We start from the raw sequence: 17846 nt of genomic DNA on the forward strand, positions 1-17846 counted from the left end.
GGTAGATATTGAAACCAAATTGTCAAGTCTGACCAGCACCAAACACCATCATTTTCATCCCTGCTCCCATCACCACAGCCTTATGCTATCAATGGATATTCATAGTGCTAATGAACAAAGAATATAAAAGAATTCAAGATATAAATCAGGCCCTAACTGGTTTGGCTCAGTGGATGGAGTGTTGGCCTGCAGACTCAAGGATCCCAGGTTCGATTAAGGTCAAGGGCGTGTACCTTGGTTGCAGGCACATACCCAGCGGGCGGTGTGCAGGAGGCAGCTGATCGATGTTTCTCTCTCATCGATGTTTCTAGCTCTCTATCCCTGTCCCTTTCTCTCTGTAAAAAATCAATAATAAAAATATTTTTTTTAAAAAAAGATATAAATCAGGCTTGTGTCTAAGTGCATAAATGACAGCTAAAATCAGAAAAATAGACAGCAGCCTCTGTTTATTTCCCTATGTAGATCTATTACCTCTTTCCCAATTCAAGCCTGAAACCTTGATATCTTCTTGAGCATTCCTCTTTCTTCACCATCCCATCCAAGAAATCACCAAAGACTAATATTATTTTGCTCAGAATTTTCTATATGTCACTTTCCACAACTTCCCCTACTTTATCTCATGCCCTTACCCTCTCTCCTCATCCTAGGTTACTGCAATGGTCTCTTAATCTCCTTCTCCCTAATGCTATATAATAAAAGGCTAATATGCAAATCAACCAAACTGTGGAATGACCGGTCGCTATGACGCACACTGACCTCCAGGGAGCAGATGCTCAACACAGGAGCTGTCCCCTGGTGGTCAGTGTGCTCCCACAGGGGGAGCTCCTCTCAGCCAGAAGCCAGGCTCATGGCTGGCAAGCACAGCAGCGGTGGCGGGAGCCTCTCTCACCTCCACAGCAGTGCTAAGGATGTTTGCCTGCCCACTTAGGCCCACTCCCAGTGGGGAGCAAGCCTAAGTCATCAGTCGGATATCCCCCGAGGGCTCCCAGACTGCAAGAGGCTGCAGGCTGGGCTGAGGGACCCCTATCCCCAAGTGCACGAATTTCATGCACCAGGCCTCTAGTATTTATCATAAAAACTGTTGTCAAATAAAACTGCTTTTATTATGATGCTTCCTTGCTCACAACCCTTCCCTATTGACAGGGTAAAGTCCAAACTCTGTAAACATAAACATCTTCATTGCCTGACTCCAGCTTTGTCTTCCACTCTTTCTTTATGTGAATCCTAAAGTTCAATCAGTTTTATAGTCACCCTCCAAACCGTCTCCTGAATGTTCCAGCAGCTCTTCTACATCCCTCTCCACAGCTTGAGAAAAAAGACAATAGATGAAAAATGCAAGTGAGGATAGGCATTAAGGCGGAAAATAAATTAAAGCCTGCTTACTATCCAGGATTTAATTATAGATCAGTGCTTCCAAATTCATTATTTTGCCATGTTGAATTTACAACTGTTAGGAAACAATACCAAGTGTCTAAAAGTTTAACATCAGTCTTTGGTTAACCTATATAGCAGCATTTGGATTAAATATTAAGCTAGTGCTACTCCAGCTGTCAGAGTAAACATATTTATAAAGGAAGAGGGCTTCTGCTCCAGATGTAAAACTGACACCTCTTTTCCTCGTTCCATGAAACTGCCCCTGAATCCAGGGTTCCTGGGTTTGACCAAATTCATTGCTGAAGTAAAAGGGATTCCTAATTTGTCCTTAGGAAATGACCCCCCCACCACCACCTACCAAAACCACTCAACTGAATTCTTCGAATACAGCTATTAAAAAATGAACAAGAATGATCATTTAGGGAAACCAACAGAATGATTAAAATGTTCCAAACAGAAGTAATCCCTAAGAAATAAGAATTTCTGAAAGAAATAAAACTTTTAAAAGGACTATCCTATATAATAAAGAGCTAATATGCTAATTAGAACGACCATCCGGATGACCTTCCAGACGAAGCCACAGGGCTGCAAGGGCCGAGGTAGCAGGGGCTGCGAGGGCCAAGACCCTTACACAAATTTTGTGCATCGGGCCTCTAGTAATCATAACAATTGACAAGTCCAAAGAAAATATTGCATTCTTTTAAAAAAACACTGCTCAGAAGAAAGATGAGAAAGAGGAAAAGAAGGAAGGAGAGAAATAATTGTGTATTTTGGAAATTAAAAACACTGTGGCTAAAATAAGCCAATAGTAAGCAAATATTAAGATGGATATGGATAAAAATTAAATTAGTGACTTAGAAGATCATAAAAAATCTCCCAGTGTATAGTAAAAGGGGGGAAAAAAACAGGTCTTAGCAAATATACTAAAAAAGGAAAAAAACATACAGAATCAAGCATGTAGTGTAAGAAACAAAATTAGCATTCGTTATCAACAGTCTGACATCCAGTGAAACATTTAGAAAATTATTAAAATAAATATGAGTTTACTAAGCCAGATGAATAAAATATCAACATATAAAATCAGCAGTTATCTTACATGCTAACAATAACAAATTAGAGGATGCACCCCATAAGGATTTCATTCAGAATTCAAATAATACTCATATGATAACTTAGAATAAAGATGAAGTAAATGTGCCAAACATATTTTTAGAAAAACTGTCAATCTGTCAGTCTTGCCATGGACATAAAATAAGGCTTAAATCCTTACTTAAGAAACATCATGCTTCTGAAAGGGAAGATTCAATATCATAAAAGTGTAAATTTGCCCTCAAATTAATCTACAAATTACAGAAATCAGTCATATCACTTTAAAATCTATGTAAAGTAGATACATGTAATGAGCAACAACATTTTTTTAAAAAAAGAAGAAAGTTTGGCCTAATGTACTATGCAACTGCAATAATTAAAAGCCAGCAAAAAACTAACCCAGGTATATATGTACTGGACAGTAAGCAGAATAGAGAATCCACAAAAAGATACATGAAATATATTCTGATTATGGTTCTGTTACAAAGCAGCAGGAAAAAGGAAGACTACAAAAATAAATGGCTTTGGGATAAAGCCATTTGGTTAAAAAACAAATTAAGGTATTGTCTTATAGACAAAACTATTGAAATAATTAAGAGCTAAAAACAAAGCTATAAAAATGTCAAGGAAAAAACAAATATGACCAGTTTAATAACTTTAAAAGAGTAGCTCGTGTTATGCAAGACACAAACCCCAGGCATCACAAATGGAAAAAAGAGATTTATTTGACTACATTAGAAGCTAAAATGGTCTTTTTGCAAAAATAAATAAAGCAACAAAAAGTATAAATAAAGTTAAAAAATAAGCATCATTGTAGAAAATTAGTTTACTGTTTATTACTACAAAAGGGGTTATAATTCATAATATACAAAAGTAAAAATGTCTTAAAAGATAATAATAAAATAGGCAAAGGATTTTGACAGTTAAGACAAACAGACATCAGAACGTCTCATTATTTGTTTTCTGTTTTCTTTTTAATCTAGGACATGAAAGTGCTCATTCTAGTGCTTATGAAATGCAAATGCCATCACTTTTAGGCAATTAGATTACTGAAAGCTGAAAAGACTGATAATATCTAGTATTAGTGATAATGTGGGAAAACAAGCATTCTCCATTCAGTTTTGACTAGAGTATAAATTAACACCTCCTTTGAGAAGCATTTGGTAGTTTTTACAAAATATTAAGTGGTGCTGACCCAGCCAACCACAAGTAATACTTTAAGGAATTTATTCTAGAAATACTTGCACAAGTCAAGATAAAAATGAAGATGTTCATCATCTTCCTATGCATATCAGTTAAACATTTCAAGTCACAGCTGTAACATCTAAAGAAATTTGTTACTTCCACATAATATGCATTCTATTTTAAAAGTAATAATATATTAATATTGGCTTATTAAATGTAATAAATACACCATAGCAATGTAAGATGTCAATAATGGTGAAACTGGTGCCAGGTTCATGGGAACTCTGTGCTATCTTAATTTTCTGTAAATGTAAAATTATTTATATTATTATTTTAAATTTTATTTTTATTGTTGACAGTATTATAGATGTCTCCAGATTTTCTCCCAGTTTACCCTCCTCCTTCCAGCCCTGCCCCATGCCAGGTCTTTACCACACTATTATCTGTGTCCATTGGTTATGCATATATGTATCTGAGTTCTTTGGTTAATCTCTTCCCATCTCCCCCCCTCCCTTCTGAGATATGTCAGCCTGTTCCATGCCTCTGTACCTTGGGACCTATTTTGTTTATCAGTTTATTAAGTTTACTAGAGCTCTGGTGCATGAATTCGTGCACAGGTGGGTCCCTCAGCCTGGCCAGCGATCAGGGTCGATCAGGGTCAATCAGGGCTGGTTGGCTGGGGGGGGAGGGACCACGGGAGGTTGCATGGCCATGGGAGGTTGGCTGTGGGAGTGCACTGACCATCAGGGGGAAGCTCCTGCATTGAGCATCTGCCCCCTGGGAGTCAGTGTGCATCATAGCAACTGGTCGTTCAGTCCTTCGGTTGCTTAGGCAATTTTATATTTATAAGTTAGAGTCCACATATAAGTGAGATTATGTGATATTTGTCTTTCTCTGACTGCCTTATTTCACTCAACATAATACCCTTCAGGTCCATCCATGTTGTCACAAAGGATAAGAAAACCTTCCTTTTTACAGCTGCATTGTATTCCATTGTGTACTAGTAAATATACCACTGCTTTTTTATTCCTCATCTACTGATGGGCACTTGGGCTGTTTCCATTTCTTAGCTATTGTAAATAATGCTGCTATGAACATAGGGGTGCACATATTCTTTCTGATTGGTGTTTTGGAGTTCTTAGGATATATTCCTAGAAGTGGGATCACTGGGTCAAAGAATAGTTCTATATTTTATTTTTTTTTTAGTAAATTTCATATTGTTTTCCATAGTAACTACACTAATCTACATTCCCATCAGCAGTGTACTAGGGTTTCCTTTTCTCCACATCTTCACCAGCACTTGTTGTTTGTTGATTTATTGATGGTAGCCATTCTGACATATGTGAGGTGATAGCTCTCTGATGATTAGTGATTGAGCATTTTTTTCATATGTCTCTTGGCCAACTGTATGTCTTCTATGGAGAAGTGCCTATTCAGGTCCTGTGCCATTTTTAAATTGGGTTATTTGTCTTCCTTTTGTTGAGCTGTATTAGTACTTAATATATTTTATAAATTAGCCCCTTATCAGATATGTCATTGGCAAATATGTTCTCCCATACAGTGGGATCCCTTTTCATTTTGATGATGATTTCTTTTGCTGTGCAGAAGCTTTTTAGTTTGATGCAGTCTCATTTGTTTATTTTTTCCTTTGTTTCTCTTGCCCAAGGAGATGTATTGGTGAAAATTCTAATATAAAAGATGTCTGAGATTTTGCTGCCTATGTTTTCTTCTAGGATTGTTATGATTTCCCAACTTACATTTAAGTATTTTATTCAACTTGAGCTTATCCTTGTGGGTGTTGTAAACGGTGATCTAGTATCATTTTTTTTTTGCATGTACCTGTCCAATTTTCCCAACGCCATTTACTCAAGAGACTGTCTTTACTCCAGTGTATGCTCTTGCCTACTTTGTCAAATATTAATTGGCCATGATGGTGTAGGTCGATTCTGTTCCGGTCCATTGATCTAAATGCCCATTCTTATGCCAGTACTAGGCTGTCTTGATTACAATTGCTTTGTAGTATAGTTTGATATCTGGTATTTTGATACCTACAACTTTGTTCTTCTTTCTTAAGATTAATATAGCTATTCAAGGTCTTTTTTGATTCCATACGAATTTTTGGAATATTTGTTCTAGATCTGTGAAATATGCCATTGATGTTTTAATAGGAATTGTATTGAATCTATAGATTGCTTTAGGTAATATGGACATCTTAATGATGTTTAATTTTTCCAATCCATAAACATGATATATTCTTCCATTTGTTTGTATCTTCCTCTATTTCTTTTTTCAATGTCTTGTCATTTTCTGTTGATGTTTTGTAAAATTTTTCATTGATTTTTTTTTTAAAGAAAGAAGGGAGGGGAGAGAAAGAGAGAAACATCGATGTGAGAGCAAAGCATCAATCAGAACCAGCAACCTTTTGGTGCATGGGACAATGCTCAACCAACTTCACCACACTGGTGAGGACAATGTCCTGTAGCTTTCAGAGTACAGGTGTTTTTACCTCCTTGGGTAACTATTCCAAGGTATCTTATTTTTTTGTTGTTGCAATGGTAAATGGAATGGAATCTTTAGTTTCTGTTTCTGAGAGTTCATTATTTGTATATAAAAATGCCATCAATTTCTGCTACTTTGCTGAATTCATTTAACAATTCTTTAAAAATACATATTTAGTTCATTAAAATTTAAAAATAATCCTATATAATAAAAGCCCTAAGGGTGAAATGACCATAACGACCACCAGGGGCCAGCAGCTCAACCTAGGACAGTGATGGCGAACCTTTTGAGCTCAGCGTGTCAGCATTTTGAAAAACCCTAACTTAACTCTGGTGCCGTGTCACATATTGAAATTTTTTGATATTTGCAACCATAGTAAAACAAAGACTTATATTTTTGATATTTTTTTTATATATTTAAATGCCATTTACAAAGAAAAACCAACCAAAAAAATGAGTTCGCGTGTCACTTCTGACATGCATGCCATAGGTTCGCCATCACTGACCTAGGAGGGGTTGGGGGGGCGCAGTGAGGCCAGGAGGAGCATGCTTTGACTCAGGGATCCCAGGAACCACAAACCCAGAGCTTGCTTTCCAATAAAAATAAATAAATTGGAGAAAAAAAAAAAAAAAAAGCAGCCGACACTGCCACCCTGGGAAGAACGGCTCCAGGAGGGAAAGGCCTCCCCAGGCCCCGCCTGGCCTGGCTGACATGCTGCAGGCTCGCAGGGACTCAGGCAAGCGGTGGATGGCAGCTGCTACTTCTGCGAGGGCTGGGCCAAAGCTCAAGCAAGTGGCAGATGGTGGCTGCTGCTACTGCGAGGGCTGGACCGAGGCTCAGGAAGCCGTGGTGGCCGGCAGTGGCAGCAGCAGCGGGGTGATGGGTCGTCGCCTTCCCCTGATCAGCCAGTCGCCTCCCACGGAAGGAGGCCAGACTGCAGCTCTAAGGGCGTAAGCTGTCAGTAGGACATCCCCTGAGGGCTCCTGGACTGTGAGAGGGGGCAGACTGGGCTGAGGGACACCCCCACCCAGTGCATGAATTTTTGTGCACCAGGCCTCTAGTATAACATAATATGTAAATAATAAGTAATGAATGATCTTAAAATAGCTAAAGTGATTCTTTAAAAATAATGCTAACCATAGCATTGCCTACCATTGCACAACACCCTTAACCATTGCATAATAAATACTTTCATGGAAATTTTTTGGGTATAACTTTATTGTGTCCATTGAGTCAAAAAGATTTGTTCTCCGCCATAGGTCAGTGCAATAGGCAGACTAATAACCCCTCAAAGATATCCACATCCCAACCACAGAACCTGTGAATGTGTTACTTTACATTGCAATAGTCACTTTCCAAGTGTGATTAAGCCAAGAAGTTTGAGAGGGGAAGATTTTCCTGAACCATGTGAGTGGGCCCAATGTAATCATAAGGGTCCATATGAGAGAAAAAGAAAGGCAACATAATCATTTCCAAAGTGACATACTGAAAGAAAGACTCAACTAACCAGCACTGGCTTTAAAGAGAGAAGCTGGCCATAAGGCAAGGACTATCAGTTTCTAGAATAGTGATGGCGAAGCTATGACACGTGTGTCAGAGGTGACACGCGAACTCATTTTTTGGTTGATTTTTCTTTGTTAAATGGCATTTAAATATATAAAATAAATATCAGAAACATAAGTCTTTGTTTTACTATGGTTGCAAATATCAAAAAATTTCAATATGTGACACGGCACCAGAGTTAAGTTAGGGTTTTTCAAAATGCTGGCACGCCTAGCTCAAAAGGTTCGCCATCACTGTTCTAGAAGCTGGAAAAGGCAAAGAAATGTATTTTCCCCTAGAGCCTCTAATAGGACACATATTTAATTTAGCCCAGGGAAACCAATTTTAGATTTCAGATCTACAGAATCATAGGATAATAAATTTGCATTATTTTAAACTATTCTGTAGAAAAATGTTTTAGCAATTATAGACAACTAATATAATCAGATACCATATTAGGTTATAAAAATACTAAGATATCCTCTTGCCTTTAAGTTCATAGTGCTTAAAATGAGAAAATAGATACATACAATTCTTGAAATCAATATTAAATGTCAATAAAATAGATATTAAATAGATATTCTGAGTCTTGGCTTTCAGTAAAGATGGCAGCGCAAGTAAATGTGGTACATCCTCCCACAACTACATCAAAATGTCAACTACACTACAAAACAACCATCGTTCATAACTGCCTAAAATATAGCTGAACAGAAGTCCTACTACTAAGGATATAAAAGGGAAACCACATCCAAACTGCTGGGAGGGGTGGAGACACAGAAAGGGCTGGTCCCAGGCCCACGGTTGGCAGATAAAAATCAGGGGTGATATTTCTGGGCTGTGGAGATCACCCCTGAGGAGCCAAGGATCCCAGACCCACAGCACGCCACCCACTGGATAGTTCCAGTGCCAGGGAGAGAATAAGAGAGAGAAAGTCCTTGAGATGAGATGCTTAAATTAGTAATTTAATCAGTGCTTCTCGATCTTAAAACTCAGCAACAATAAATTCACATATACCCCATGTAAACGTGGAACAAGTGAAAGCGTTTTGTTTCTATCCTGACCACCTCCAGTTTTACTTTTATCATATTTTCTATAATCTTTCACCTATATTCTTCAGTGCATGACAATTCGAGATACTTTAAATCCTTTAGTGACTCTTGCAACAAAATTATTTCCTTTGGAGTGGCATCTTGTTTTAGAAGCAAAATTTTAGAAATTATACCTGCCAATCTGTATGAAAATGTGTCCCTTTTTAACTTCCCTGTCCTCTCTCCTGCATCTAAATTGCAGCAGTAAGCATCTTCTTCGGGGACTCTGCAATGGCAGGTGCGTGTCCTACTAAATTATAAGAGAAAAATGAGTTGAGTTAAATTATCTGGGATACTGTGCCCACACACCAGAAGCATTACAGCAGCGAGAGCTGAGATGGAGTGGCAAATTCCTCATCTCAAATTTGGTTTGTCCAGGCAAATAGTTCATTCTGCTCTTCCTCCTACTCAGCAAATAACCTAAAAGAGTCCTAGTTGTTTAAGTTTTGTAACATTTTCTTTAAAATATAATGGGCAATATTTTACCAAATTCCTTTTGTACCCATTATTTCCTTTAACCTCATGATAACTTCAGAAATCAGTATCAGCATTTCACAACTCACGAAGCTGAGGTACACAGGGGTAGATGTACTAAAAATTACAGGATTGAAACGCAGATGTTCTCACCCACATTTCCTCTGAACTATAAAAGTCCCTAGAAAGCTTAATAGCCACAAGAATTTTTTCAATCTGTCTCATTTTTAACCTTTCTAATTATATTCAATGCTATATGTTGAACATTATGGATATTTTAATATTATAAAGATATTGTAAATATTGTATATTTTAGTATTTTGTTTCTATTCCACATGTCTAGGAAACTTGCTAAATATGAATTGGGTGTCAACCCTTACTTTGACTTTTATTTTTTCTTCTAGTTCAACAGAAAAATTCCATATTATCTCTTTTTTATTTTTCCTTCTGTCTGTAATAATTAAGCCACTTTCCCTTTGTTTATCTCATAGTATTCCACTTTAAAATTAGAAGCTATTCAGCTTCCTCTATTTAAGACTAGTCCAAATTCCAAAGCATCATATAGAATAACAGTCACAGGCTATTGATGACTTGTCATTTACTCAATACCGAGAATAAATGAGTGGTTGAATGAGTTTTTCAACAAAGTTGAAGTTTATTGGGCACTTTTATAAATTATCCTAATTCACAGAATGTCATCGCAATGTTGGTTCCCCTTCTAGAAGGAAAATCCTCTTGAATTATTAAGCAAATATAAGCTCTGTTTGTTTGCTATAAGCTAATAAAATGTATCAATAGCCTGTCTTATCTTTTATGAATTGACCCCATTACAATACTTTTTAAGATCTACGTACTCTTCTGTCCATTTATTTTATAGATTTAATTCAGACATATGCTGTCAGGATTTTCTAAACCTATTCCTATTCTTTTTTCTTATTTTATTTGTTTTCTTTATTGCTTAAGGTATTACATATGTGTCCTTATCACCCCATTGCCTACCACTCCCCCCCCCCACACTCAAGCCCTCAACCCCTGTTGTCTGTGTCCATTGGTTAGGCTTATATGCATGCATACAAGTCCTTTGGTTGATCTCTCCCCCTTACCCACACCCTCCCCTACCTTCCCTCTGAGGTCTGATCGATGCTGCTCTGTCTCTGGATCTGTTTTTGTTCATCAGTTTATGTTGCTCATTATATTCCATAAATGAGTGAGATCATGTGATATCTACCTTTCTCTGACTGGCTTATTTCACTTAGCATAATGCTCTCCCCTATTCCTATTCTTAGCTCAAAGAATTTTTTGCATCTATTATAGCATCTAGCAACATCTCTTTTACAGTGTTGTTTCATTGCATTTTAAATTATTTATTTTTTAAATAATTTAAGACATAGAGAAGAGTTGAAAAATAGTTACAAAGAGTTTCTATGAACTCTTTACCTATTTCCCCTAATCCTAACCTGTTATGTAACCATGGTACAATTGTCAAAACTAAGAATGTAATATTAGTACAATGCTATTAACTAAACCACAGACTTTACTTGGATTTCACCAACTTTTCCACTAATATCCTTTTTCTATACCTGGATCTAATTCAGGATTACTGAAGAACAAGAAGAATTGTTATTATATATAATGATCCAAATAACAAAAATATCATTTGAATTACAACTCAAGGAACATAAATATCCATTTGTTCATACTGATATAACAAATGATTAAACAAATAATTGGGGTTAAGGAATAAGTCTTTTTTACAGAAGTATTAAAAAATGTAGAAGGAATGAAATAAGTAGAAAATTACCATAGACTATCACAGTAGTAATTGCTGTAGACAAAATCCACTAGTGAAGATTTAAACTAGTGGGTGAATGTTTAATGAAAACAGGATATTTGTAATATAGCGCCATCTTCCATGTAATGTAGTTTGAGAATTCCTAACCCAAATTCATTTGAAAAACAAGTTTCCCAACTAGAATACATTATTTCTGTGTACTAATTTGTGTCTTTAGCTTACAGTAGCCAATAAAAATAAACATTTCCAAAAGTTAGTTAGGTCAGTTCCTTTCTTACCTATTCTTTTCAGTATAATATGCCATTCATTTGTCACAGATAGTACCTTGGGGTTTCTTGACATCTTGGATGATTTTTTCTTAATTTACATATTCTTTACAGTTGTATGGGTTTGACAAATGCATTAAGTTCTCTATTCACTGCCACAGTATCATACAGAACAGATTAATCACCCCCAAAATTCTCTTGTGCTGCCCCTTTATATTCAATCTCTACCCACACTCTTAAACACTATCAACTACTCATCTGTCTCTAACTATATTTCTGCATCTACTGGAATATTATACAATTATATATTTATGTAATTAAATTATGTAATATGCAGCCATTTTTTCCCTGATTTATTTCACATAGTAAAATGCAGTTAAAATTTACCTAGTGTGTATGGAGGGGAGGGGCTGGTCGGAAGGGTGTTCCAAGAGGTATTTGGAGACTTCCAGAATGATAACATGAGGAGCTCCACAAATCCAGTCCTTGGTGAAACAACCATTGCTGGTGAAAATTATTATTAAAAACAACTATTTAAAGTTTCTTTAAGTTATCCTCAAGGCACACAGCAAAGGAATAAATATTTAATAAATCTCAAAAAGAACATCAAAAGTCTGTGGCCCTTGAGCCACAACCCACTCCCTCCACAAACCCCCTCCTTTCAGCGCCTCTGAGATCAGCAGGATAGAAGCCCTATTCCAAGTGGGTACATCCAAGTACACAGAGCTCCCAATCCACCCAGCTCCCAGCCAAGCACTAAAGTATATCTCCAGAAGGTGCAGGTCCACGGCATATCTCATTTCTGCCCCAGTCTCAGCTCACTATTGCAGAGTCTCTATTTCAGGAAAGAACTATTAGAGGGCTGTCTCCTTCCACACAACTCCAACTCATAGAACAGAGGCACTACCCAGGTAGGATAGGCCAAAAATATTGAGATCCCAGTTACTTTTGTCCCAGCTTGTTCATAGAACAGAGGTCCTATACTAGGAAAGGCAAAACACAAAGTCTGCCTGGCTGGGGTAGCTCAGTGGTTGAGCATCAACCTGTGAACCAGAAGGCCATGGTTGGATTCCCAGTTGGGACACACACCCGAGTTGCGGGCTCAATCCCCAGTGTAGGGTGTGCAGGAGGCAGCTGATCAATGATTCTCTCTCATCATTGATGTTTCTATCCCTCTCTTCCTTCCTCTCTCTGAAATCAATAAAGATTTAAAAAAAAAAAAAACACGTATTAAAAACACAAAGGCCAGAAGCTACCCCTCCCCCCCAGTGCCTTGCTCAGAAAGCAGGGGTGTCACTCTGAGAGAAGTCACTACTGTCCCTGCCTACAGCTCCAGAGCAGTCCCTCAGAGATGTAGCCCAGAGAGAGAAAGAGAAAATAATAACAGAAATTTCAAGAGTTACCCTCAAAAGAACTGACTATATTTGGAAAGAGTATGAAGAAGATCATGACTAAGGATGCTCTCAAAAGCAATGGAGATTTGGAAACTTTCTGGTGGCAATTAATAAAAAAGCAAAAAAAAAAAAAAAAAAAGTAAACTGGAGGCTCAGGGGAAAGACAGTTAAGTAGGCCCCTTCCCTATCCTGGTTTCAGAATAAACCACAAAGACTGGCCTTAAAATCTATCCCTGCAAAGCGGGACCAATGTCGTCATTCAAACTGTGGAGCTATTTATGCTAAAAATAAATAAAAATAAATAAATAAATAAACAAACAAATAAATTAATAAAAATAACCTGTCAACTAATGGAAACTAACAACAGGATGTTATATCAACAGAGGCAGACAATTTGACAGAGAGATTAAGAAAATTAAGGGTCTGCTAAAACCAAGGTAGTCCTAAAATGACTCTACACATGTCTGAAGCTATACCCTCTGTATGGATACATTAGATGCTTCAACCCGTGAATGTATTGGTAGGGGCTTCAGAGAGGGTGATACTTCACTAAATCCTTCCAAATATAAAATTAACCAAAAGAAATACAATATTTGTACACCAAAAACTACAAAATACTTTTGAAATAAAGAAGAGTAAATAAGTGGAAAGACATAACCTCCTCATGAATCAAGAGATGGGATCAAATTAATGGTTGCTACGGATTAGGAATGGGTTAGTGGTAGATGTGACTACAAGGAGTGGTATAAGGAGGATAGATCTTTGTGGTTATGGAACAGTTCTGCATCTTGATTGTGGTTGTGGTAACATGAATCTATACATTGGTGTAACACAATGGGATAGAACTATATATACACATTTTACCAATATCAGATTCCTGGTTTTGCTATTATACGATTTTATGTAAGATGCAATCACTGAAGAAAACTGAGTGAGGAATTCATAGGTCCTCTCTGTACCATCTTTGTAACTAATTGTTAATCTAATAATTTCAACATAAAAAGCTTTAAAATATTATTGGTGGTATATGTTGATAATAGGTGAGGCTATGCATGTGTAGGGGTTATGGGCATATGGGAACTCTTTGTACCTTGTTGATTTTGCTGTGAACCTAAAATTGCACCAAAAAAGAAAATCTTTCTGGGGGAAAAAAGTTGATACTCTACGTAGGTTGACATTACCTTTAGACTAGGCTTCGCAGTACCAAAATGGAGCCACCACAGCTCAGTTTGTTGTCTGAGACCTGAAGATTCAGAATTCACTCATAATCTATTTCACGAGTGCCAGCTGTGTTCAGAATGGTGTCTTAGGGACTGGAGAGAAAGAATCACAGTACTTGGTTGGCTCGAAGCAAATATGAGATTAATTAATAATCACAGATACCAAATTATTTCTTAGCAAGGAGAGCAAATCATTTCTTGCCAAAAAGTCTAGAATATGTTATATCCATTTGCCAGGGTATCTTTTTATGATATTATATTAAGGAACTTACAGAGGGTCAAGTCAATAATTAGAACATTGTTAAAATGGCAGAGCCCAAATAACAGTCAGGTCTGTTCAACTATAAAGACCATATTAATAGCCATAACACTTCATTCCTTGGGGAATCTCCTAAATATCCCAAAATCTATCCTAGACCTATGCTATCAAAATCCCTGATACTGGAACTCTGGGATCCATGATTTGGAAAAGTTCCCTAGGTGACTTTAGTGCACATCCTGTTTGAGAAAATGTCCTGATGATATAGAAGAGCTTACAGCAACTATTGACACTACTGTGTAACACTAAGAAATTGGAGAGCATCTGAAACCAATTTTGAAAATTTAACCATTTTTCATAAAAGTTAAATGAGACATATCTATTTTGCAAAAATGAGAATCTGTAGAGAAGTATTTCCAAGAGTAACTGCATTCTGGTAACATTTTAATTACATTTTATAAATTAGCAAAAATCTGTTTGGTAAAGAAAAAAAATGAATTTAAATTATCTTTCATTTAAATTCTTGACAAGGGATCAACTACAATTGTGAGGAGAAGATCTGAACACTTGATTGAGTGTGAGGCTGTCTTAGTGTTCCTCCGGCATCAGAAATAAAACCTCAGCTGGCATGCAGAAATATCAATAATAGCTCAGGCTTCATACTACTCAGGGTTTCATGTCCCTAAAACAGCAAAGGGAGAATTATAATCAATGAATTTGAATTGTGAGAAAACAAAAGCAATGGCATATAAGAATCCTCTGATTTTTTTTGTAAGCATTGTTTTAAATTATGGAACCCTGAAATTTAACATTTTATTTTGCGTGTTCTATAGAGGACTGCCCATTGCCACTTTACACTTTTTTCTTTTTATCAGGAAACGCTTTATTTTAATTAAAAAAGTAAATAAACCCCCAATATATATAAAGCATTTAAAAGTGTATTAGTGTAAATATATTAACGTAAATGTTCAAAATTACAGCATTCGCTTACCCCACAAGCAATATAAAAATTAGGATTTTAAATTTGTAGTTAGTTATTTATTAACTTCTTAAGTCAATTTATTTTTATATTTTGTTTCCAATTACTTATTTGCATAAATAAGTACCTATAAAGTATATAAACTTTTTGAGCACTTCAACTAACAACTATTTCAGACTTCTCTTCAAGAAAAATGACCTAATTTTTTTAAAATAGTAAGAAACTTTTCTTTAAAATAGATACATTTGAGTTCAGATACTACAGAGCAACAAGTGTACCCTATACATCTCCCACTGAATGAGGCTATAGAACCTAGACAGAATACCTGGAGCAGCTACTCAAGAATTCAAAACTAAATAGCAACAAGTGGATTAGGGAAGAACAGAATTCAAATGCCACCATATAAGTGTTAAATTTACCTTTTTTTAAAAAAAAAATGCTATATCCCTAGTCTGAACTTACATAGAAAACCAAGAAGTGTGTTTTTGCCCCTCCACCCCCAAGTTCCCATTTGTTGAAACTGGGTCCTCCAGCATGATGGCATTTGGAGGTGCAGTCTGAGAGAAGTGACCAGAACTGCCGGGAGCCAGTCCATGCTTGCTGTTTCAAGGGACCTGGCATATATGGCATACTGTTCTTAATATGTTTGCTCACCTTCTTGGCACTATGTGTTTTAACCAAGGTCTCTGAGAAAGGTTGTTTCCCCAGGTAGGGATTTTCCCCTGAAGTTAGGGAGGGAATAAAACCCCTCAACTAAGTCCCAGGCGGGTAATTAATCACTTTAACTACGAACAATCGTGCTTAAGCTACATAATCTTTACTCCCTGGAATGGAGATAAGAAACGCCCTAACCTTTGTAATAGAGATTGATAGGATTGAATCAACTGGTATAAATACAGATGTAACAAGACAGCAAGACACAGAACTTAGAACACAGAACTTAGAACACAGCTTGAGAGAACATGGCAAAAGATCCTGGACTGAACCTGACTACAGAAATTGGCAAGAGAACCTGACTAGAACCTGGTGACTGAACCTGGCTGGAGAACCTGGATAGAACCTGGCTGGAGAACCTAGCGAGGGAACATGGCTACAGAACCTGGCTGGAGAACCTGGAGAACCTAGCAAGAGAACATGGACACAGAACCTGGCTGGAGATCCTAAGCAGAACTTCGCTGGAGATCCAGACCAGAACTTGGCTGGAGATCCTGGCTAGAGATCCTGGCTAGGCTGCTGATCAACTGAACGCTGTCTCTGTGTCATTCCTTCTTCGCCGACTCCATCCACACCTTTGGGGACCCCTGGACCTGCTGGGGTTGGACCCCGGCACAGAACCTGAGGGCAAAGCCTTCATGAATGGTATTTACACCCTTATAAAAGAGACCTCTTAGAGGTCCCTTACCCCTTCTACCATGAGAGGACAGAGCAAAATAAATGGCCACCAATGAACCAGAAAATGGGCCTTCTTCATCACACACTGAACCTGCCAGTACCTTGATCTTGGATTTTCCCAGCCTCCAGAAATTTGACCAATACATTTCTGTTGTTTATTAGCCACCCAGTCTATAGTATTTTTGTTATAGCAGCCCGAACGAACTAAGACAGATGCAGGCAGAGAAAGCGCCAGAAGCAAGGAATGAGAAAGAGAATGCATAACACTCAAAGAGAGTGTGGACATATCCCCCACCCTGATTTCCTGGAAAGGGGAGAGGGGTCAGAAGTTGAATGGATCACCAATGCCCAATAATCTCTGACAAACACTGACTTAATAGTAAGCTACTCAGACCCAAGCGAAATGCCTCAGAAGCTATACTGAAAAATAAAACCACAGTTATCCCTGAAAGTCAGGGCAGTAGTGTGCAGGTACAGCATTGTGTTCCTTCAGAAGCAATCACAGGGGGAATCCCCATGCTAATAGTCTCTGGCTGAAAGTAGGGGGAAGTAAACTCCCTGTACTGTGATAGCAGCCTCCCAGTCACACTCACCCTACTATGAAGAACAAAAATCTAGCTGGCTAAGAGCAATCTTTGAACAATAAGTGGCTGATGCCAACCCAAGACTGACCCCTAAGTTAAAGATAAAAATAAGTGGAAATATTCTGAGCTGGGACAGCAGAGGCTATACATTACAGGGAAAATAGACTTCACAGGATTGGTGCAGCCAAGTCCCTGATGTTTGACTTAGTAAGCAGAAAGTAAAACAACTCCTGGGTCTAAACAACTCCTGGATCTAAAATTTCTAGACATCAACAAAAAATTATGAGACATGCAAAGAAATAGTCAAGTGTGTCCAATAAATAGAAAGAAAAAGCTGGCAATAGAAACTGCCTTTGAAGAGGCCCAGATGGTGAACTTAGAAGAAAAGACTTCAAAGCAGCTATCATAAATACATTCAAAGAACAAAAGGAAACCATGCTTAAAGAATTAAAAGAAGATATGAGGACAATGTCTCATCAAAGAGATAATATCAATAAAGAGATAGAAATATTCAAATTATTAAGAGGAACCAAATGAAAATTCTGTTACTGTACTAAAAGTACAGTAACTGAAATGAAAAATTGACTAGAGAGGCACAGCCATATATTTGAACTGAAAGAACCAGAAATTCAAAGACAGATAATAGAGATTATGCAAGCCTAGAACAGAGAAAAAAATGAAGAAAAATGAACAGTCTCAGAGATATGTG

General features: G+C 37.3%; 1 protein-coding gene across 4 annotated transcripts in view; it reads right to left on the minus strand.

Moving 5' to 3' along the window:
• The window catches only part of SUGCT (succinyl-CoA:glutarate-CoA transferase), a 556817-nt gene that overhangs the window by 292892 nt on the left and 246079 nt on the right, over positions 1-17846 (minus strand). The window contains exon 13 of one of the 4 annotated variants that reach the window (XM_036327440.1): positions 14668-14864. The exons of the other annotated variants lie outside the window; for them this stretch is intronic. Coding sequence (XP_036183333.1) covers positions 14802-14864 — 63 coding nt within the window. The 3' untranslated portion in view covers positions 14668-14801. Of the gene's footprint in view, positions 1-14667; positions 14865-17846 lie in introns of those variants that run through there. 4 annotated transcript variants of the gene reach the window in all.

The sequence above is a fragment of the Myotis myotis genome, unplaced genomic scaffold, assembly GCF_014108235.1.
Source record: "Myotis myotis isolate mMyoMyo1 unplaced genomic scaffold, mMyoMyo1.p scaffold_m19_p_11, whole genome shotgun sequence".
Lineage (NCBI taxonomy): Eukaryota > Metazoa > Chordata > Mammalia > Chiroptera > Vespertilionidae > Myotis > Myotis myotis.